A 22,257-nucleotide genomic window follows, 5' to 3' on the forward strand; every position below is an offset into this window, starting at 1 on the left:
CCTGCAGCGCACAAGCTAACATCTAGTCTACTCTCTCAACAGACAGCTTTGAATTCAACCACACCAAGTTTTGCTAAATGGTCAAGGTATTCATATCCAATGTTGACACACCCCTTGGCCACAACCTCTCGCGACTGCTGGCCAACACTGTTATTGGGTCGCGTCGAGAAGACGAGAACGAAGAGGAGGAGGAGGATGCACAGACCACTGCTGTTGCTGCAGGCAAAAACCCTGCTTCTGAAAATCTAGATGCTTCACTTGAAGGCTTTGACAAAACTAAACCAGACGATAAGCTGGTCAAAGAAACCTACTTGATTGTTGGTACAATGCAAAGAAAACCAGATCTGTCTGAAGTGTTAAACAACCCACAACTTGCACTCTCTGCCCTATCTTGTCCTGGTAAGATGATTGAAAGTGGGGATAAAAAAAAGGATGCAGCTCGACGTGAAGCAATTGAGAAAATGTCCATGCTGGGGCAAAAGCCTAAATGGGTCAAGGATATAGTGAATGTGAGTTTAAAACGGCATATTTTGCAGATGATGGACAACCAAATCAATGAATTCAACTCATGTCATGGTTTGATAGAATACCGCTCGCGACCAACTCTTACAGACTTTGCTTGCGTCTGATGTTATCATCTATGACATGACTAGCAATCTTGATGAAACTGCATGGGCAATTGAAGGTAAAGTATTGCACCTGTGCTTTTATAAATATGTAGTATATTTGATATTTTCAATCGGTCTACTACCTGAGCTTAAAAAGCGTATATTCAATTACCAGACTCTAATTCTGATTTAAAACAACTCCTGCAATATAGCTCTATCTGAAAAGGCAGATACGTTTGATAAGCCAAAGACATTTATAGCAGTATCATCCATAATGACATGGGCTCGTACAAAGGTTGAATCAGATGATGGCGACGGTTCAATTGCTGAAGATGAATTTCGTCGTCGCAAGGCACATCCAAACTGGAAAAACCATCTTGCACTTGAAAAAAATATCATCAAATACGGGAAAAAGACAAATCTCAAAACCTATGTTGTTGCTGCCGGTTTAATTTATCATGCTGGAGACAGTATATTTCACTCGCTGTTCAAGGTAAAGTGCACATATTGTTTTACCCAAGACTAATCAGTGCAGATAGCAAACGTCGCGTGAAAATGCAACTTTGGCTAACCTAAAACATGTTCATTTTCAATTCCAATTGATTATAAAACTGACATAATGTATTCACTAGGCTGCGTGGCACAATGAGCCTGAACTCCACTGTTACGGCGACGGTTCCAATCATATCCCAACAGTCCATCTTGATGATTTAATTAGTATCATTGTCGAACTCATCGAGACCGCTCCGGAAAACAAATACCTTGTCGCAGTGGATGAAAGCAAAAACACTCTGTATGAAATTATTAAAGCCATTAGTGAATTTCTTGGCACTGGAGCAGTCAAAAAGCTTGCCAAGGAGGATGCATTTCTTGACAAATCGCTTTCTCAGGCTGATTATGATATGCTTACTGTGGATTTAAAACTAGATCCTAGTCATACAAAAGAAATGTCAGTTGAATGGAAATATGAGGTATGTAAATATTGGGAATTGAATCCATTCACTGTTTGGAGTTGCTCGAGTCATGATTCAAGAATGCAAATGTTTGATACTTGCCATGTTTTGAATTCTGTTATAGAGTGGATTTGTTGAAGCTATTTCCATGATAGTTCAAGAATTTAAGGATGCTCGTGGAATGTGGCCGCTCAAAGCTGTTATTCATGGTCCGCCAGCATCAGGTAAAACCACACTAACACAAAAGATAGCCAATCATTACAAAATTCATTCCGTCGAAGTGGATCAAGTAGTTCAAGAAGCCATGAATAGACTTGTAAGTCTATTGATTTATTCTGTCAAGCTTTTACACCTTTTATTTTTTAATTCAACCTGATTTCGGTTCAAATGGTCTTTTAGGAACGACGCGTTGCTGGCGAGTTGAATGAAGAGGATCAGGAGGATGATATTGATGCAGGAAAAGAATTACTGAATGAAATCAAAGAGGCCACAAAAAACAATAATGGAAAATGCCCAACAAGTCATGTCATCAATTTTGTCAAAGAATACCTTCGCTCAATGAAGTGCCGAAATCAAGGGTATATTTTAGATGGATTCCCCACTACTACTGAGGAAGCCAAAATACTTTTTGAAGGTGTGGTTGATGAATCAATTATTTATCTATATTGGATGTCGAATTGAGAAACGCTATATTGACGCTTCTGCATGCTATTTATCAATTCGGATAGCGAGTGATGAGGATTCCAAAGATGACAAGACATTACTGACAGATGACCCAGTTTTCCCAGAGTTTGTGTTTTCTCTTGAAGCGTCTGATGCATTTTTAAAGCAGCGTATTATGAAATTACCGGAAGCATCTATTTCTGGTACAAGAAACTCGGAAGAAGGTAATTTCAGGTGGCTTGTTTTGGAAGCAAAATGAGTACCATATCTCGGCACCGACAGTACCGAGCTCGATTGCTGACATATGCTTGCTTTTACAATAGCATTGACAAAACGGCTTGAAGAGTACCGTAAAGTCAATACAGACGAAACTACAGTATTGAATTACTTTGACGAGCAGGAAGTTCATCCCACCATAATTGATGTTGAAAAAATGGAACTGAACGAGACAATAGAGATGATCACTAAAGTCATGGGTGGAGCTCGCAACTATGGGCCAAGTGTGGAAGAAATTAGCGCAGAAAGATTTCAAATGGAGGCCGCCAAGGTATACCATATATAATTTCAAGACTGGATACCAGATTTGCTGTAAAAAGTGTTTGGATCTGCCTGTGTTGCTTATTTGATTCCTTTTTAAATCTAGGCCAAGTCGGAAGCACTTGCTGCCGAGGAACGTTCTGCTCGCGAAAAGGAAGAGTCAGAGAGGCATGCAAAAGCCAAGCTGGAATGGGTGAGTCTCATAAATGCTAGATTCAAATCATCTTGAATAAAAACTGACATGTTTACTTTTAGAATATGAGACTTGAAGAAGTCCGTAAACAGGAAAAAGAGGTTCTTGAAGCACAGTCCTTGCCGCTTCGCAACTACCTTATGAAGTACATTATGCCCACTCTCACGGCTGGTTTGATCGAGATTGCAAAAATCCGTCCAGACGATCCCGTTGACAGTCTTGCCGAGTTTTTGTTCAAGGTAAATTTCCACAAGAAATGCATGTTTGAAAAAGTATATTTCAAGAAAACCCACAACCCAAATTATTTGACTCTAATGCAAAATGTAAATGGGCAATTGACTTGTATAGCACAATCCTGGAAATACAGTTTAATCCAAAAAATAACTTCAAAAATTGGCAAGATCCAATCTAATTAATAAAATTGTCAAGCCATTCTGTATTTCGGAAACCTAGAAAGTGTAAAAATTAAAAGTAGCTACTGGGTGTAGTGTGGGATGCAGTCAATGGCTTTCCTCCGCCTTGTCGAGTGTCCAGTGACGTGAAAGCATTTGCTGCTCCGCTGTTGAAAGAAGTAGTAGCAATTTTAGATACAGTTGTAGGATTGTTCTGAGAAAGTAATTTCCCAGCACCAACGCTTGTAGAAGCACCTGCAGAGGTGCGCTGAGTGTAGGAAGTTTGCAACGATGTTCTACCAATAGCTGTACTATTGGTGTTTGCGGAATATCCTGGAATGTGACCAACAGGCGAGGGCGATGTTGTAGTTCGGGCTGCTGGCTGATACGCTGTAAACTGTGACGGAATTTGTGATTGAGTTTGGTGCTGGTAAGTTTGGCCAACTGGAGAAACAGTGCGATGATCTTGTGGAAGATAACGACTGCGATACGTAGCAGTGGGCGATCGGAGCTAGAGATCAAACAATAATGGTTAATTGCTTTGCACTCAACATTTTCCGGTAGCCCAAAAGTACTCGAATAGCTTGATCGACTCATTGAAGACTGTCAAATGATAGTATTACCTTTGCGTTGTCCGCTGCCGTCGCATTAGTGTATTTGTCAAAATCAACACCAGTAGCCATACCTCCATTGGCAAGCGTTGTTGTCAATGGACGATTAAGCGCATCATCATTTAATTGTTTGTGAAGCCATTCAATTACTAATAAAATAATCCCATAATTGGCATTATTAAAAACAAATCAATACATTTGGTCTCAAACAAACCTACAAAACAATATCCCACTGCTTACCATGATTGTTGTCTACAATGATTGCTTTACCCTCTTCTATCTTTTTGGTCAAGTCTTCGATCTTTTCGCGAAGAGTACTAGTCTCCTCATTTTTCTTGGACAGCATTTCTTTTGTCGACGCAATTTCTTTTTGAAACGACTCAATTGTATTGCCACGTTCAGTTACAAGTTGTTCTTGTTGAAGGGTAACAACATTTTTGAGCTTTAGCTTTGTTTTGGTCGCTTTCAGCTCGGTTTGAAGCTTACGAATAATCTCATTTCCCTGTAGTGACACAAACCATAGGGAAGCATATTTAAGTACTAGTACATTGACAACTATGCTAGCTATTTGCTATAGATCAACTGTGCCAATTACCTTGGTAATTTCGTCGCGAGATTTTTTCATTCCTTCTTCGAAGCGAACATTTTGAGTCTTGTATACATCTAAAGACTCTTCCAATTTTGCCTAAATAAATGCAACAGTTATGACCAACCATTAGATTGCAAGAATTGTGTAGGTCGCATCAAAGCCAGACCAGCCCACCTTTTGGTCATGCAGTAGACTCAACTGGTCTTGCTGTTTTCGATTGATGTCGTCAGTATCTCTTTTTTTATGCTCAAGATTTTCAATGCGTTCGTTTGCTGCTTTTAATGCTCCGTCTAGATCAGCACAACGATTCAGAGATTGTTGAAGCGAAGCAGATACACGATCTAGTTCTTGACTAATGGATTTGTTCTCGTAAGCAAGAGTGTTGTTGTCCTTGTTTGCTGTCAAAAGCGTGGACTCGAGGGATTGAGTATGTTTTAACAAATCTGAATGTGCTGTGGTGGACAAAGCCAATTTTTGGGATATAGACGACAGCTTTAAAATTATTAGATTGACAGATATTGAATAGTGATTATAAGATATGCGTGTCTAGACTACAATAAACCAACCTCAAACTCATGTTTCCGCTCCAAGTCTCTTCGCTCATTTTCATTCTGAATTCGAATAGATTCTCTTTCACGAGCGCTTTGCTCTCGCTCCTTGGACATGTCTGCTGAGTGTTCTAGTTTAAGCTGACTACTTAAATTTGAATGAGATATTTTAATCTGGTCTAGTTCATTGGTTAAACGCAAAATAGTAGCTTGAGCTTCATGAACTCTCATGGTAAGTGTATCGTCGGTATCAGAAAGTTTGTTTCGCAGTGCTATATTTTCAGCCTGTTTGAATCATGCATATTCAGGTTCAGTCAAAGCAAATTTGATTGTATCAAAATGGATGATTGAATTCAGTAATACATACTTTAAACTCGGTAACTAAACTAGCCAGATACTGCTTAATGGCAGTATCTGTTCCGGGAATAAATTGAAGGGAAAGGTGATTAATATGCTTGAACGAGTTTGTTTCAACCACATTAAAGGTGGCAAATTTAGCATTCGAGTCTGCGACAAGATGGGCTAAAAATCTAATAAAATCCCAAAACATGCGAATCAAGACAAATATTACAGCTGGTTAGTTTTGAATAGGATTGATATAGACTGTGACAGCAATTGTTTCATACTTTGGATGCTCATCCAGTGCTCCTGCAATACACTCTTCCAAAAGCTCAATGAATTTGATGGGAAATTGAGAGAAATCAACCAGTAGGTTTTGCTGTGTTCGTAAACTATGAAAATCATCTTCAGCAATATCCAGATGATAAAGAAAATAAGGATCTGTTTCGTCTGTCAACTGCACTTCAAGGGTCTGATAGATTAAAGAGTTGTAGAATCAGCATAGTAATTAATACCAGGTTTTCAAACAAACACGACCAGAATATCAACAGATGTCCGATATAGTGAATTAGCTGCTGAATACCTTGAAACGACCACCAGCCTTTGCAGCCATGGAAACATTGATGGTAATACCAGAATGTTTCTTTTCTTGAAAATGGGAACCATCGCTGACAGTATTAGCCAAAGGCGATGCAGTGCTAGTGTGAATTTGCAGACCAGAAAGTCCGCCAATATGTGAGGGCAAGTTGGATGGAAATGGAGTTGCAGGCGATGGTTGGCCATTAATAGATGAATTTTGAGCTGGATAAGATGCAGACAATCCCAAAGCAGCCTTGAGAGTAACGGGAACCTTTTTACAAAAAAGAGTGTCCTGTGTCCTGTCCATTGTACTAGTGGTTGTTCAAATGGATTGATGAAATGATTAACAAGAAAACTTGCAAATCAAGATTTAATGTGATGATCAAAATCTGTTTTTGGTTAATATTCTCTACCAAAAACTACTGTTGGACAGTTCAGAGATTGTTGTCAGCAAGACTTGCGTTTTAAATATTCGATACGTTTTAATTAAAGAGAACAATTAGGAATCCAGTTACAGTGTCAAACACAGCATTTGTCATCCATTTCAAAGGCTGGAACAAGTCGAAAATTCACCAGTTCGAGTATTCGTTTAACATTCCATTTGACGTGAAATAGTTATAATTAACAGTTATTCGAGATATCAATTCAGCCGAGTTTCAATACTTTCAACCGGCTGTTGATTTTCTTGTACTATTTGAATGACTTTTAATCCATCATTCAGACCCACTCCACAAATATCTTTGGTGTCTAATAGCAATACAATTCAAGATACAGTCATGACCACTGCTGCTTCTGACACTGCTCAACTCAGGAAATTCGCTGCTGTCGAAAACCCTTTTGAAGAAGTCTTGAATTCAGAGCATCCTTGGTCTATCATGGATATTGGCTGCAATGCTATCTCTGTAAGCCTACTAGCTGGCTTCTTACTATATCATCTACAACTGTATTGTCCTAGACATTTGTATTCATGCCAAACTATTTTAATCAACGTTGGTATCAATTTCTTATACGACTAATAAACTTTAGGGAATTGCCAATGATTTATCCTCTCAAGAACGTTCTTTCTTATCAGGTTCCAAGGGCTTGAAAGGCATGGATACGCTGCCAGTGATTCCATCTACTCCTATTCGCAAGATCCGACTTTCAGAATTCGACCCATATCTACGCACGCTAGTCGATGTTATTGACAAGCACCAACTAAACCGCGCTTTGGGCATGGCTGCTACTCAAGGCATCCCGCAGCTGGGGTCCAGTACAAATTCCCTCGATTTGACATGTGCCGGATATCCCGAGTTTCAAGATCTTACCTCCAAAGTAGTAGGAGCAACAGCCACTGCATCAAGCGGCATTACCAAAATGCAACGAACACGAATGCTCTCTGTAAACGTTCCTTCATTATCTACCATTCCAACTATTTTTATGGACAAAGATTTCGATTTGACCAATCCGCATACATTCAACGCTGCTTCTGAATACATGAACGTTGTGGGTTCAAATGCATCTGATGAAAATGTAGCAAATCGGCAGTTACAGGATAAACTCACCCATCATCTGGATACGGTAGAGGTGCATCTACTCAAGGAAATCTCGCGCCGATCCTCTTCATTTTTTTCTGCATTATCCAATTTACAAAGTCTCCATAACGAGACGGAGGAGTGTGTTGGTAAAATTCAGGATCTGAGGAAAAAACTTGCTAGTGTATCTGCCCGAACTGCCGAAAATGGGTTAGAAGTGGTACGACTGAAACACCGACGTGGAAATGTTGGTATGTTGTATGGAGCCGTCAAGCTATTGGTAGATATCAAGCATTCACAGCCAACAATTCAAGCTCTTCTTGGTCAAGCAGATTATGTTGGTGTGTTGGATCTTATTGAAAGCACAAGCTATATTTTAAAAGGACTCGATTCAACCAATGCATCTGGCCATAATGCATATCACAGTTCATCTCCAATCAAAGCTGATTCTCCAAGCAATGTAACAGGAAATGAGCTACTTGCACTTTCAGAAGGAGTTACTCTAACACGTTGTCACTCCATCATTCCCAAAAATCTAGACCTGCGCGGTGTTTGCTCTTTGGTTCATTTGAGTGGAAAACTGTCTGAACTAGCTCGTACAATCTCAGTTGTAATGGAAAATGAGTTTATTGAATTACTGCGAGTTGATATCCAAGATAAAGTCACTCAAATGATTTCAGATTCCATGTCATTAATTTCTACTCCAACTGCTACTGCAGGATTTCCTGTGCGCATGTCATCTACTTCTCATCGAATTTCGGGAAAATCTGCAAAACAGAAACTTCCCATTTCAACTTCTGTTTCAACACCATCCAATGCCACTTCGATCTCTGTGACTGCTCCAGTTTCGGATACTCTTCCGCCTATCAATATCTCTCTCAAAACTTGCATTAAAAATATTGTAGATGGAAAATGCACGTTTTCACCTGTTCAAACTCCAAACACTGCCATTACTACACTAGGACCCGAAGTACGACACGGAGAAGAAAGGCTGTTGGTTAAGCTTACTCCTATGATTTTAGGTCTACTACGAATGGATAGGCTTGGTACTGCACTGCACGCATATTGTGAAAATACAATCAAGCAAGTAAAGGCTTTAGTAAAGCAGCATTATCCTGTACCTCAATCAATCGAGTCAAAAACACTCTCTACCACAGAAAACGCAGTTGAAGCGGCAGCCATTCGAAAAAAAGAAGAACAAGCTGCTCTTTCAACCCAACTTCGATCCATGACATTTGAAAAATTCTACGCCATGCTGATCCGGGTATATGTCACCTCGTTGAACATTATCCAACGTGTATCGACTGTGCATCAAACAATACTCACCATTCTTCAAAATGCACAACATCGTGGAGTTGAAATTGGATCAAATAGCGTTCAGAATATGGCCGTTGCATCTACTGTTAATGCTGCACCTACACCTGCTCATGAGACTAAATCTACACCTAAACGTATGCTGTATGATGATGATGATGATTTTGGGTCTTCAGCCAACTTACTGGATACTCTTCATGATCCACTTGTGCGTACCAAAACCAAGGATGAATCAGTTTCTCAATCAATCACTGGATCTGATACAGTATTTGATGGTAGCATATCCACCTATGGCCAAATGTCAAATGAGTCGTTGGATGTTCTTTCCACCATATCTGATCTCATTCATGCTCGATGTGCCAAATTAATTGGGGTACGCTCTGAACAAAATGCCCAGCTCAATGCAGCAGATTTTTATCGCATATTTGGTGCTACATGGGAATTCATTACTTCAAGTGAAATCATTTGTGGACGCATTTGTTTTGGCCTTAAAAGTGTTATTCTTACTCATGCCAAAGCATTCATCTCGCACTTTCACGACGAAAAATCCAAGCAAATTGCCGTGTTGGTGGAGAATGAACAATGGGTTCACGCAGATATTCCTATTGACTTTCAGCACATCACGGAAGCGCTGCAGCTTGATCCAAAACTAATTGGTGACGAGTCTGAAAATAAGGAGTCATACTCTAGCATAAGCGAAGATTTCGATGTAGAAGAAGATGTCTTGTCAAGACATAGTGAAGATGACAATAGCACGACTGAAGAGATGGATCTAACTTCTTTTGCATTTATGAAAGCAAATGCTGCCGAAATAAAATCAGAAAAAATTGCAAAGCAGCAGGAAAATGCACCAAAGACTCTTAGATATCTAGCAGTGGATGGCGAAAAATACTATGTAGTTGGATCTGTACTACTGTTTCTAAAGACTCTGACAGATTATATCAACTGTGCAGAAAGTCTTCCTGTTTTGACAACTGATGTGCTGAATCGGATTCTCGAGCTTTTAAAGGTACACATTTACAAATGTAAAAATACTAGTCTGATTTTTAATATTTATCATGTAACTTTGTCGATTATTTTGAGTGTATAGCTATTCAACTCACGTGTGTGCCAAGTCATTTTGGGAGCTGGTGCAATGCAATCTGCTGGACTAAAGAGCATCACTGCTAGGCATATTGGTATGCTTTTTAAATTTTTGGTTAAAAAAGTTGCGAGTTGTTCTATTCAATACACTGATAAACGTTTATTCTAAACCAAAGCTCTTGCTGCTCAAAGTATTGGCGTTATCATTGCGATTATCCCATATATTCGCAAAGGTATTTCACGGCTTTTGTCGCCCAAACAGCAAGTATTGTTGAGCGACTTTGATAGGATTTTGCGTGTAAGTATAGATATTCAAGTTTTTATTTTATATATAACGCCGATCCATGAGTTTTGGGAAATGTCTAATTAAACTTTGGATGCCAATGCCAATAATAGGATTTTAGAGAGCATCAAAACGAGCTGTATGCCAAGTTAATTTCCATCATGAATGACCGACTTGCGCTCCACGCATCGAAACTAGGAGTATGAATATCAATAGACCATGTATGATATTTTGCATTTTACTCGAACAGCTATTAAAATATTTGTCTTGTCATGTAATTTAGGCTATTTCATGGGACAATCCTGACTCTAAAGAGATTTCAGCTGAAGAAACCGTGACTGTACATATGGCTGTTCTTATCAAGGAAACAACCACTCTACATAAAGTGTTGTCAAAATACCTACCTGCCGATGCACTCAAGGTATATTCACCAGTCAATTATGGATCCAATCTATATAATATCATATACTTACACACCCAACCATCTATTCAAACTATGCATTATGTAAAAAGAATATCATGGGTGAAATTTTTCGAAATTATGTTCAACGTCTTGACATGGAATTTCGTAAAATTGATTTGTTTTCCAGTTCGGGAAAAAACAGACTGCTTATGGATGTGCAATATTTTATTGGACAACTTTCTGCATTGGATGGAATTGATGGACCAGGCAGCCATCTAGAGGTATGTGTCAACAATATCAAAATCAAAGAGAAGCGATCTGCAGCAGTATTAAATTCTGGTCGTGGTGGAGCTGGACTCAATACCCTGGCGATTCCGTCACCTTTTAATGGAAGTACTGGTGGAACGTCGCCATTAAAGAGTCCATCTTTAGCGCGATCAGCTACCTCGACAACCTCTACAGCATCAAATGTGTCATCTACTTCCACACAACAGCGTCCGACTAGCCAGTTTGCATATAATTTTGGCAAAATGTTACGAAGTCAAAATGAAGGACAATAATAAAGCGTGGTTGTTACGTCATGTCCTGTTTTAATCAGTAGATGAATCCATGAATTTTATACCGACTCATCAATATTTTGGTTCTCACCCAAGACTGTGTTTATAATATTGAAAATAAAACAGACTCGAGTTTATTATATAAATAATCTTTATTATCATGAGCTAATAAGATAGTTTTGGTGGGTAAACTTTCAAAATGAATAGATTGCATATTTTAATTCATAAAAATATCAATTGAACAGGTCTGTCTGTTTGATTCAATCCAGTATACTATGTTCAACAAATATGACTTTGTCTTTAGCCTATAAATATTCAAGGTACTTGTTAGAGCGACGTTCTTCGGCCAGGTTGCTCAGCAACACTATGCCTTTGAGGCGTATGATCACCTAAAAGCAAATGTTCATCACTTGTCGTGGCCAGATTATCTGCAGCCAGTACTACCAACGGAAATAGCAACAGCCAAATTTGGCAAAATTCTGTAAATAGTAACGATACCAGGAACCCAAAAAGGTTGGACGACGGTGGGGCCGCAACTATGATCAAAACCAGCGACATGCAGAGGAGTAGTGGAATCAGCTGGAGAAATTTTACCAATAGTCTGGTTTGATTCACGATACGCGAGGTTGAGACTGAATCTCTCGGTGCATGGTTCAAGGTATAGATGATAGGAAGGGCCATGATGAGGTTAAGAATACAATAAGGGCCTACAAGAAGAGCATTAATAATGGCCGTGAATACAGAGCTGAAGTTTTGGACGCATTTGCCTGGGAGATAGGGGGTTGCTAACCCTTGGTAATTCAGTAACACCACGGAAGCTACTCCAGACATCACAGATAGATACGTGGCAATGTGAAAGTATATTCTGTCTTTAATGACCCCTTTGACTCGAATGTAAAGGGCAAACAGTACTGTCAGACGCAAGATAGACAGGCAAGCAAATGAGCCATCATGTGCGGAAAAACAGTTGATGGTGGGAACACCTTCTACACGCATGACGATGAGAGCTCGTTGAGTTAGAAATGCACCAGTAGCAATAACAATAATTAGTCCTTGAGTTAGAGTTTTTGCGTTGGAGAGCCCCACACCAGCGCCGTAGATAACTATTGACGAAAATATGGCAGATACGGCTGCAAAACTTGCAATGAATGCCATAGTAATGCGTGTTTTGATGATGTATTTTGATATGGGAGCTCAAAATCAAGAAAAAACTAATTAATACATCGAATCTGATGTGCATCTTAGTAGACTAACGTCCAGCACAACCAGGATACGCGGATACTACCAATTTATGGTTGTATTCACGTAAAATGAACCACTTGTATCTTACCTTGTATCACTTCTATCCTGCTTCAGAATAAACAATAGTTGAATGTTTGTCGAGTTTCTACTACAAATTGACTACTTTTTCAATTGATATTCTCAATTTTTTTAAAATATAACATCCATCAAACTATAGTTTTGAATTGCCCTTTTTCTATTTTTGGCATAACCATACATTGCACGATTACCAGATTCATCCATTGCAATTCAGATATTGGTTCAACCGCTGTCGACTCTGTAAACCCATGTTTTCTGCATCCAATATCTCTCAGATACGTTTGCGCTCTAGTTCAATATTTTAAAGTTTGCAAGAATGAAAAGACCAGCAAACTTCAATGAGTTCAAAGCACATGGTGTTGTTCAGTCAATTTAGTGCGAATTAGTATACCACGACTGTCTTATACTTGGCATTCCTATTTAGCGTTCTATTTTACGTGAATAGGGTTGTAATTCAATTAATTCGATATGTGAAGCCAATCATTCGACTAAACAATAAGACTAGTGACAAAGCGTATAATTCAAAATATTACTTGGTGTGGCAATATACAACTCTTGCTTCAAATTCCTGGACGCTCCTATATCAAACATGGCAATTATTGTTGTATGTGCTGCAACCATTTGAATCTCGAGTTTTTAGTTTTGTCGCAGGTACATCAAATACAGTCATTAACACAAATCGTATTATATGCTGCAACTTTCAGATATTTATATCTTGCTGGCGCATTCCCTGCAATTTTGACATTGGCAGGATCGTTGGAATAAACAGCGACCAATTCCTTCATCTCGCTCAAATACGACTCCATTTGACACTGGCTCGATCATACCAAAATACAAGTAACGCTTGAACCACATACACGTAGATACCATATGATGTGCAAACCCATAGATGCTTATAATCGTAATCAAATTTGTTTCAGCATAGTACAGACCACCGTACACACTTGGCAATACATGTGAATTAAAATGCACACGATCAAACACCTGAATAGGCAAAATAAAAGATATAGGAGGTTTTATTCCAGGTTTAGACGCATCATCACAAGAATCAGGTAATCCAACAACAAACACTACATAGCAAGCAGATATTTTGGTGTCGAAGAAAACTTGGCATATGACTTGATAACCTTGTTCACTGATTCCAAAAAGTCTTTTTCAGTGGCAAGCTTACGTCGAGCACGAATTGCAAACATGCCAGCTTCAGTACACACACTACGCAATTCAGCACCAGTAGAGTTGGGGCATAAACGGGCAATAAGCTCGAATCGAATATCACGCTCAACGTTCATGCTTCTGGCATGGATCTTGAGAATATGTGCGCGACCCTAGAATTGAGCAATTCAAATCAGATTGGTCAATAAACTCAATCCTATTGACCTAGGTTTGAAAATAGTAGCGGATAGACAAGACTAGAAATCGCATTACCTCGAGATCAGGCAAGTTAAACTCAACCTTTCGGTCAAGACGGCCCGGACGCATCAAGGCAGGATCAAGTGTATCGGGCCTGTAAAGATGTAAAATAAATGAAATGAGTAAATCAAATTTTGTATAGAATCAAATTTAAAACATCAAAATCACCTGTTGGTAGCCATAAGAACTTTAATATTACCGCGAGGATCAAATCCGTCAAGCTGATTAATCAGTTCCAACATAGTACGTTGAACTTCATTATCACCACCAGCTCCATCGTCAAATCTAGCACCACCAATGGCATCGACTTCGTCGAAAAAAATAATACAAGCTTTTTTTGTTCTGGCCATCTCAAATAGCTCACGAACCATTCGTGCACCTTCACCGACATACTTTTGAACCAGTTCTGATCCTATGACACGGATAAACGTAGCGTCTGTGCGGTTAGCTACAGCACGAGCTGAGAGAGTTTTGCCTGTACCTGGAGGACCGTAAAGCAAAACACCCTTGGGTGGATCAATACCAAGATTGACAAATCGCTCAGGCTAATACACAGTCAAAGTTTAGAATGTTGCATCATGATAGTATACTCGAGAGGAAACAAGTCAAGTATATACATAAATCAACTGACCTGTAAAAGTGGAAGTTCCACAACCTCACGAAGTTTTTCTATCTGATCTTTGCAACCACCAACGTCACTATATGTCACATCTGGTTTTTCCTCGACTTGCATCATGGTTACAGAAGAGTCAATTTTTGGAGGAAGTGGAATCTGAATTTGATACTTGTGACGATCGACACTAGAGAATATGCATTTCAATTTAAACCATGCGACAGCATGTTAAATACAACTCAAGGCAGATATCTTGTCAAATACAAGCTTATTTGTAAAACAGCAGCACCTACCCAACACGCATGCCCTCTTCAATATCAGTAGGCGCAACACGCTCACCAAGACCCACAACAAACTTGGCAATCATCTTGATATTAATAACATATTTTGAATTTCCTCCTTCACCAGCTTGAATGATTTTTGTGCATCGTGCTACCTAAATGGCATAGTGGCGAGAACAAGGGGTTTTAACGAAAACATAAAACTGCAATCTACTTGGATCAAACGGACGTGATAGCGACATACCTGTAGCACCTGCTCCTCCTGCATCCGCTGTTTATCAGCAGGAATATCCCACAAATTAGGCGAAGCAAGACCAGTATCGGATTCCTTGACACCTATTTTACACAAGTGTATCACATCCATATCAACAGATGATATCGTTTGGTTACAATATCTAATGCAAGAGCAACGCACCCATCTTTTCGTTGATTCGTTTTTGGATATCTTTAATATCGCCTTCAATCTTTCGTAGTTCACGAGCATACGGTCCTTGTCCCTATATCGGATGTATGAACATTGAGTGACAAGTTCAACAAGACACATGATAGTTTACAGAATCCCGATAGCATACATAAGTTTTTAGAAGAGCGATATCACCCTCGTCAAGAACTAGACAAGTCGCAAACCAAAGAACATGCAGCAGACAGAACCAAGATCATATGTTTGATCGTCCAGAAACACAAGTTGATGAATCCCCATGAAAGCAAAGTGTCAGTAATAAGCATGTATGGCCAGGGGAAATGCATTCGATAGCCATGATGGACAGGCCCACTCATACAAAACTAGCCAAAGCATTCAAGAAATCTGCAGCAGATGAAGAGAAACACATCAAGATGGAGTATAGCCTTGCAGCCAGTATCAAGTGCAGCAGATGGATAAAACACTGCATGACAGATAAGAAAGCATGAGTTTTGAAAACAACAGCCATGACATACCTTTGATCTTTTCCTTCTCTTTGCCGTCATCAGCAGGTCCATTGTCTAGAAGAGCAGCAGCAAGATGAAGCCATGAGAATAAGATGGCAGTAATGTGTTAGCCACGACTCTAACCAGACATCAAACAATAGTTGATAAACTAGAAAGCATTCAAGATATTCATACACTTTTCCCAGTCGGCTTTAGGAGGCATATTTCAGAGTAGATAATAGTTGTAATGGACAAGGAAAGAATTCCAAGATAAGCGTGTCTGATAGCAAGCTGGATTCTGATAAAGTTCAACAAGCGGGATTTTAACGAGATTTTTAAAGGATTTTAATGAGATTTTTATACTTGATTCAAGCTGTTTGTTAAAATTAGTTCAAATGACTGAAACTGTCACTCCTGCTAATCCAACCATTTCTGCTAATTCTGTCACTCCTGCTAATTCTGTCACTCCTGCTATTCCAACCACTCCTGCTAATCCAACCACTCCTGTTACAGATGCTACCAATGTAATACTATTTAATCTCACAACTCTAGTATAATAAACTCTAACTCTACTTGTATCTAGGCCGCATCTGAACTACTAGCTGAAGCAGATAAAGACCTCTTGGAACTTCAACAAAAGAAAAAACTACTGGACAAAAGTCTGGCAAGTAGCTGTACCAACCTATTCCTTCCATATCACTCCATTCATCTAACCTATATGTATAGGCTACAATTGAACAAAGTATATATGCATTGGAAGGATCTTATTTGGAGGATTCCCAGTATGGAAACATCATCCGTGGATTCGATGGATATTTGACCAGCAGGCCAGATCGTCGTAAATCTAGACACACTGACAGTGATCGCTTGTTCTCTCAGTCATCTGCAACATTCCGCAAGGTACCCTTCAAAAGTTGGTCTTCTTTATGGTCGGTTGACTATCAGTCTCTAACTTACTTTACTGTTTGGTGTTGTAGCAGAGTAGCGATATTTAAGCTTTGATTCCAATTTAGCAAGCATGAAATGCTCTCTTATAAATCTCGACCATTTCTTTCTCTCCACATAGGCATGTAATGATTTTTTATTTCAAACAAAAATAGAAAAAGCACAAAAATATATAGCCGCAATACCAGGTCATTTTTGGATAAGAGGCTGGTAGAAGTGAGGTGACATACAGTTGGGTAGAAGGTGGGTAGATCAACCACAACTCCATCTGGCTTGTACATAGTAATCTACTCCCAGTTTCGCAATGTTATAGAGTACCACGTGGTTTTTTCCATTAGAGGCAACAAAGCTTTAATCCATCATGCCGTCATCTGGACGTTCTGATGGCTTGACCATACCTGGAATCTTGAGTGCTGCTTCAAAATCTGCCTTTTTGCGATTGGCTGCCTCGGACTCCCGCTCGTCCAAATACAGCTCTTGGTTGTCATCAGTTCCAAACTCCTGATTATATGTTTTAACAAGGGGTTTAAGTAAATCAGTCGATCAACAAATAATTGAATAAAATACTTTAAAACAGTACCTTGAGAGTAATCAAAAAGTCACGCAAGTGTCCTTTGAATGCCAGAGAATCCAAATGTAGTCGAAATAGACCCAAAACAAACTGCTCAATCTGATTCTGCTGAAGATGCGGAAATGCTCTCAAAAGCAAATCCGCAACATACACTTGCACATACTCTGCATTGCCAATACTTGGATTGGGCACATTGTTGGGATCAAACAAAGGTGCAGTGATTGCACCAGAATCTACCAACTGGAACATCTTCATCATAATCATACAGTGAAGCTTAAAACCCGACTTATGTGACGTACTAGTGAGTACAAAAAATATATCCTGCAGAATACTGATGAAATACGTTTGAAAAAAGGCATTCGCAATAGTTGCGTCTGATTTGGAAAAATTGTTGAGCAGATCAAGGATAATCGTGAGACCAACATCCCCAATATCACGCATCGTGTGCTTAATGGCCCATACAATACTGTCCAAAAACAGGCGGAATTGCGGACTGGGCATGCTAAGCAAAGCCTGGAAGCAGGATACATTGATCGCCTGCATGAGTTTGAAAAAGGCTACACGGTGCTCAGGGTACTCTTCAAAATTCTTATTAATCATGTTGAGAGTACACTCAAACACAGAATCCAAAATACCAGATACTTTGTCGGTCATAAGTGACTCCAATCTAGTGACAACGTTGGCAATCACATTCAGCACCTCAGAGTCCTTGGCTGGCTCAACACCGCGGGCATAATCACCCAAAATAGCCTCAAGAAGTGGCGGAATCATGGTCTCATTGAGTGCATTCAGATCCTCTGCCTTGCTAATATAAACGTCAATCAATTTAAGAATCTCTCGCTTGATGGTGCGCATACCACGAACACGCGGAGTCTTGGTTGCAACTAAACCTTGAGTAACAACTGCCTGGGAAATCAATTCGCTCACAGCCTTATAAAGACCTAGCATTTCATTGAAAATACGAGCAATCTGGGTACCAAATCCAGGTCCTACCGAGTTGCATCCAGATACATTTGTCTTGAGAATATTAGCAAGAATCTTAATGTTATCACTGTTGTTGAGCACGTCAATATTTTCGGCTGCCTGAGCCATAAGACTGTCCCAAGCACAGTTGGGCAAGTCCATGTACTTGACAATCAAACGTTCCTGTTGTACTTTGTTGGGCTGTGCTGAAATCATGCTGCCAACGGCTTCATAAAATGTGTGCACTTGTTGAGGCTGCAGGTCAGATGTGATGGTGTCAATTGTCGCAAGAACCTCCTCGATAAAAGGCATAATTTCATTTTGCTGCTGAACAACAAAATGACGACGACATTTTTGTGCAATTTTAATAAAAGTGTCGCATGCCATATCCTGGACACCTATTTAAAGTAGAATGCAGTTGTAGATCATAAACGCCAGATGGTGTCATGGCAGGTTTTTAAAAGTAAGAACCATGAAATGAAATGCAATAATGCAAAAACTTGCTACGCATTCAAAAAACAAACCTTCATGAAGCTCGTGCATGAATTCAAACAATTTGTTAACAACCGTCTTGAGAAACTTCCAGTGAGCCTTCAGGAAGCGTGGATATTGGCCAACAACATACATGATGTTTGAGGCAACAACAGCCTTGTTGTCTTTGCCCCGTTTCATTTCGCAAAGAGTAAGCAAGTCCTTGATCACCATGACAAGAAATCGTTTTTCTGCATCTTCTGGAAGAGCACCCGAGATAGAACCTACTGCCCAGCACAGGCGATTGAGATTATCCCACGACCATTCTGCGCCATTCATCTAGATATAGATGCATATGGATTTCATAGACGAAAAGTTAGCACATTCCTATCAAACAAGTAAAATATATCCAATGCATCTTTAAATAGTCTGATAAAATATAGGGCATTCTGTGAAAATAAATCTAATCATAGTCCATACCTGACGCTCTAGCTTGGATGACATGATACGCTCTGTGTCTTCACTGTCTAGATGTGTCAAATAGACCAAAACCTCGCGCATGCTTTTATACAGCATAATGGTATCACTCTCCTTTAATGTTTCTCGCACAATCTCACCCTCGTCGTTTTCAACAATTAAAACTTCTTCAGGTCTGACCATGCCTTCAATCATAACCACACGCAATTCGGACAGAATTTCGGCATAGACATTTTTTCGAAGGTTGGCGCTGTTCATGCGATTGCTAAGATTGATCGAAGGAGACAGACTAAGAATGGGCATTTCCACATTGTGGAGAGCTTGCATTTCATCATACAGTTCGGCAACAAGTTTTGTCCAGTACTCGAGACAGATCTTGAACACCTCTCTGTCTTGGACTCGAGATACTTTCAAAAGGTATTGATGGGCAAGCAAGAGAGTATCGCGATTTGCAGGAATGGCAGCCACTGATGATTCGACAATCTAAACAGTATAATAAAACAAGATGAGTTCAAATGTAGTGTCATCAACAATATAGCGGATGTAGTATAAAAATATGCATACTTTGAGATGCACGGTAAAGAACGAGGAGAAAAACAATGCAAGATTTTGAATAAAATTCTGGTCACTGTCTGTACTATTTTCGTAAATATCCGCAAGATCTGCATAGATTAACAACGTTAGCAAAACATACATATTGCAAATGAATGAAATTCAAGACACTTACTAAGATTAATGGACATGATGTTTGAAATTCCAGACATGACCATGGTGAAAAGTAAAACAAATTTTTCATCATATTCTGGTCCAACCTGAAGAGCGCCAATTTCAGTGAAGCATTTAAGGGTAACGTTGCGAAATTCCGGCACCTCAAAAAACTAAGCAGACACAAAAACCAGCTTCAGTATAGATCAAGTATTTTGAAGTTGTCGTGGCAAATAGAATGAATTATTACATACGCGGTTACGTAGAATGTCAATCAAATTGGTTTCAAAAATATAACCAAGTGGGATCCAGTTGAGAAAGCGTAGTAACGTCTGCAATGTGGCCTTGATAAGTGAAGGTTTGGATGCCTTTTCAAGAACCTCGTGGCAAAGACGAAATATTTCAGAAAATTCACCGCACATTTGATTTTTGAGGCTCTTTGCCTTTTGCTGTGTAAGTTGTTCAGCAGAATAATCAAATATCTCTTCACTATTATGTAGATGTGTGCATTATCAATGGATATTAATAAAACAGTCAAGAAAAAGCCGCCCGAATGCAACATTTTACCTAAGAAGTTTAAGAATAACCATATTGTTTTCACATAATGATAGATTGGATTTTGAAGAAGAGACGATTTCAGAGATAAATGTTGGCCAGTTATGTGGCCAATCTTGTTTCAAAATCTATTGTAAAATGAATTGAATCAGTTAAAATAAGTTGAAGCAGAATCTAGGCACTATCGATGATGGTAAATGCAAATCATTGTAGCGCAGTATGATTACCTGAACCAAAACAATATTAAGTTTTCCTAATAAAGTGCGATTTTTTTCCAGCAAAGTTTCGTCGGATGAAGTTTTGATAATAATTGAAACAATAAAGTTTTTAATACCCTGACGTTGCTCTTGAGGAAGAATCTTCCACATGGTTTTAATTAGCTTTTCCAAGATCTGCAAAGCAATAAACTGAAGTAGTAAAGTATATTAGCAAACAGCAGTTGCGACATGCGGTGAATTAAAACAAACTGCAAATGAATTTGACCGACCTTGGACTCAGCTAGTGCCGAGCGCTCAAGAATAGCATCTACACGCTTCCATGCGTCAGGATGTTCCTGAAACTGCTCAAGGACTTGCTTGGCAAGAAGTTGCTATTTTATTGACATGGTAATAAACAAGAGCGAATAAGATTTTAGTTTTCCAGCAGTGTAAAAGGTGAGTGGTTAAAGATATTCAAATGGTGCACATGCAATGCTTATATAAATGACTGAAATGGCAACTGTTGGGTCAACAAAATCTCGAGTAAATTATTAAAAGACAAGATTAGGGAGAATAAAGCGGCTGTTTTGGCTCTAATGAAGATGGAGAATCAAGGCATGATATTTTGATTATTGGCAAGATGAACAAAAGTAAACTGGAAGTGATTTCATTAGAGCAATCATTAAAATGCACCCAATATGCACAAAGAATGTACACACAGTAGCACCCTATGGTTTATGTATTTTAGAAACAAGACCACAGCAAGGAGGATGAGTGCAAGGGGATAAGATCACGTTTGATCAATACTAATCGAATTACTACAGAAAAGCTGGAGTGGACAAGCATTATGCCACCAGTATCCAGACAGACCAGACAATCTGAAGATAGTTTTGGAAAAACAGGATCCTTGTCCAATGAGTTTGCAGGATTACAGTCAGTGAGACTTGATCAGGATGACAGGGCCATAACAGGACAACCAATCCAAAAAACAAAGTCTGGACAGCCTTCATGAATTCACAACGACTTCAATTGAAGCTCACATTTGGCAGTGTTTGAATTTAAAGACATTCTCAAGAGTAGACCATCAAACAGCAGCAATATTAACAGCAACAGCAGTTGTATTTACCTCTGGACCAGCAGACTTGAAAAAGGTCGAGGCCACACGGTCAAACAATGCAACATCGAGATCGGTAGAAAAGTCCAGCAGTGATTCCATAACTGAATCAAGTTTAGTATAATGTCGAACCAGGAAGAGTAGATAGTATCAGCAAGGGGATACCTGAAGCAGCAACCTGTTAGAAAGGAAAGGAAACAAAAGAATTCTGCGAGTAACAAGGCAAGAAAATACAAACTGATTCTCTAGTGAAACTCGATTTATACTTGAAATTGTTCAATATGAGCTCGAACAGCATCGCATTTGTACTAGAGTAAAATCGACTTTAAAATGACATGCTCGCTGCTTCAATAAACTCATTTCAATCCAGTTTGAATTCATAAAACTATATAGCCATTTGGGTTGGAAAAGAGTCCAATACGTTGATCAACGTATTGGTAGATTTGAATTGGTTATTGATTCATTATAACATATCTGTCCAGTAAGAAACACTAGTGTTGATGTGTTCCAAATCGGGAAAGAATGGATATTTCAGCTGTAAATCAGATCGTGGATGTTGTAAT

At 39.2% G+C, this 22,257-nt stretch overlaps 7 protein-coding genes across 7 annotated transcripts; 3 read left to right on the plus strand and 4 right to left on the minus strand.

Moving 5' to 3' along the window:
• Positions 1-77: 77 nt before the first annotated feature.
• Positions 78-3,326, plus strand: BATDEDRAFT_91008 (uncharacterized protein; the record flags this gene model as incomplete). Its single annotated transcript, XM_006681149.1, has 11 exons — positions 78-509; positions 586-685; positions 821-1,101; positions 1,241-1,579; positions 1,686-1,877; positions 1,961-2,195; positions 2,290-2,448; positions 2,548-2,771; positions 2,868-2,954; positions 3,017-3,193; positions 3,303-3,326. The coding sequence occupies 11 exons, from the start codon at positions 78-80 to the stop codon at positions 3,324-3,326; spliced, it is 2,250 nt and encodes a 749-aa protein (XP_006681212.1).
• A 42-nt stretch (positions 3,327-3,368) lies between these two features.
• Positions 3,369-6,319, minus strand: BATDEDRAFT_90789 (uncharacterized protein; the record flags this gene model as incomplete). Its single annotated transcript, XM_006681207.1, has 9 exons — positions 3,369-3,857; positions 3,970-4,106; positions 4,198-4,459; positions 4,553-4,642; positions 4,721-5,038; positions 5,113-5,379; positions 5,462-5,624; positions 5,721-5,905; positions 6,017-6,319. 9 exons carry the CDS (start codon positions 6,317-6,319, stop codon positions 3,420-3,422), a joined length of 2,163 nt encoding a protein of 720 aa, XP_006681270.1. The 3' UTR covers positions 3,369-3,419.
• Positions 6,320-6,788: 469 nt separating this feature from the next.
• On the plus strand, positions 6,789-11,189 carry BATDEDRAFT_90790 (uncharacterized protein; the record flags this gene model as incomplete). The annotated part of the gene is made up of 7 exons (XM_006681150.1): positions 6,789-6,914; positions 7,039-9,849; positions 9,931-10,018; positions 10,100-10,221; positions 10,320-10,406; positions 10,490-10,627; positions 10,720-11,189. The coding sequence occupies 7 exons, from the start codon at positions 6,789-6,791 to the stop codon at positions 11,167-11,169; spliced, it is 3,822 nt and encodes a 1,273-aa protein (XP_006681213.1). The 3' UTR covers positions 11,170-11,189.
• Positions 11,190-11,314: 125 nt separating this feature from the next.
• On the minus strand, positions 11,315-12,321 carry BATDEDRAFT_90791 (uncharacterized protein; the record flags this gene model as incomplete). Its single annotated transcript, XM_006681208.1, has 1 exon — positions 11,315-12,321. One exon carries the CDS (start codon positions 12,319-12,321, stop codon positions 11,494-11,496), a length of 828 nt encoding a protein of 275 aa, XP_006681271.1. The 3' UTR covers positions 11,315-11,493.
• A 1,156-nt stretch (positions 12,322-13,477) lies between these two features.
• On the minus strand, positions 13,478-15,931 carry BATDEDRAFT_20446 (proteasome regulatory particle base subunit RPT1). Its single transcript, XM_006680963.1, has 10 exons — positions 15,892-15,931; positions 15,727-15,771; positions 15,363-15,400; positions 15,206-15,287; positions 15,035-15,126; positions 14,803-14,945; positions 14,528-14,696; positions 14,065-14,441; positions 13,912-13,990; positions 13,478-13,811 (listed from the first exon to the last, which is right to left on the minus strand). Exons 1-10 carry the CDS (start codon positions 15,917-15,919, stop codon positions 13,557-13,559), a joined length of 1,308 nt encoding a protein of 435 aa, XP_006681026.1. The 5' UTR covers positions 15,920-15,931; the 3' UTR covers positions 13,478-13,556.
• Positions 15,932-16,091: 160 nt separating this feature from the next.
• Positions 16,092-16,691, plus strand: BATDEDRAFT_91009 (uncharacterized protein; the record flags this gene model as incomplete). Its single annotated transcript, XM_006681151.1, has 3 exons — positions 16,092-16,220; positions 16,423-16,596; positions 16,674-16,691. The coding sequence occupies 3 exons, from the start codon at positions 16,092-16,094 to the stop codon at positions 16,689-16,691; spliced, it is 321 nt and encodes a 106-aa protein (XP_006681214.1).
• A 69-nt stretch (positions 16,692-16,760) lies between these two features.
• Positions 16,761-21,796, minus strand: BATDEDRAFT_17480 (exportin CRM1; the record flags this gene model as incomplete). Its single annotated transcript, XM_006680956.1, has 11 exons — positions 16,761-17,142; positions 17,222-18,573; positions 18,700-18,985; positions 19,127-19,606; positions 19,688-19,785; positions 19,851-20,001; positions 20,083-20,317; positions 20,396-20,511; positions 20,611-20,790; positions 20,871-20,972; positions 21,707-21,796. 11 exons carry the CDS (start codon positions 21,794-21,796, stop codon positions 16,993-16,995), a joined length of 3,240 nt encoding a protein of 1,079 aa, XP_006681019.1. The 3' UTR covers positions 16,761-16,992.
• Between the last annotated feature and the right edge of the window lie 461 nt (positions 21,797-22,257).

Source organism: Batrachochytrium dendrobatidis (genome assembly GCF_000203795.2).
Source record: "Batrachochytrium dendrobatidis JAM81 unplaced genomic scaffold BATDEscaffold_11, whole genome shotgun sequence".
Taxonomy (NCBI): domain Eukaryota; kingdom Fungi; phylum Chytridiomycota; class Chytridiomycetes; order Rhizophydiales; genus Batrachochytrium; species Batrachochytrium dendrobatidis.

What these genes read in the sequence shown, in the direction of transcription:
- BATDEDRAFT_20446 (XM_006680963.1), bottom strand. Translation starts at nt 15,919, where the DNA reads ATGCCTCCTAAAGCCGACTGGGAAAAGT. An exon ending in GAAGAGGGCATGCGTGTTGG is followed by an intron (nt 14,697 to 14,802) that starts GTAGGTGCTGCT and finishes CATATTCTCTAG; the next exon opens with TGTCGATCGTCACAAGTATC. An exon ending in GTTCTTATGGCTACCAACAG is followed by an intron (nt 13,991 to 14,064) that starts GTGATTTTGATG and finishes ACATCTTTACAG; the next exon opens with GCCCGATACACTTGATCCTG.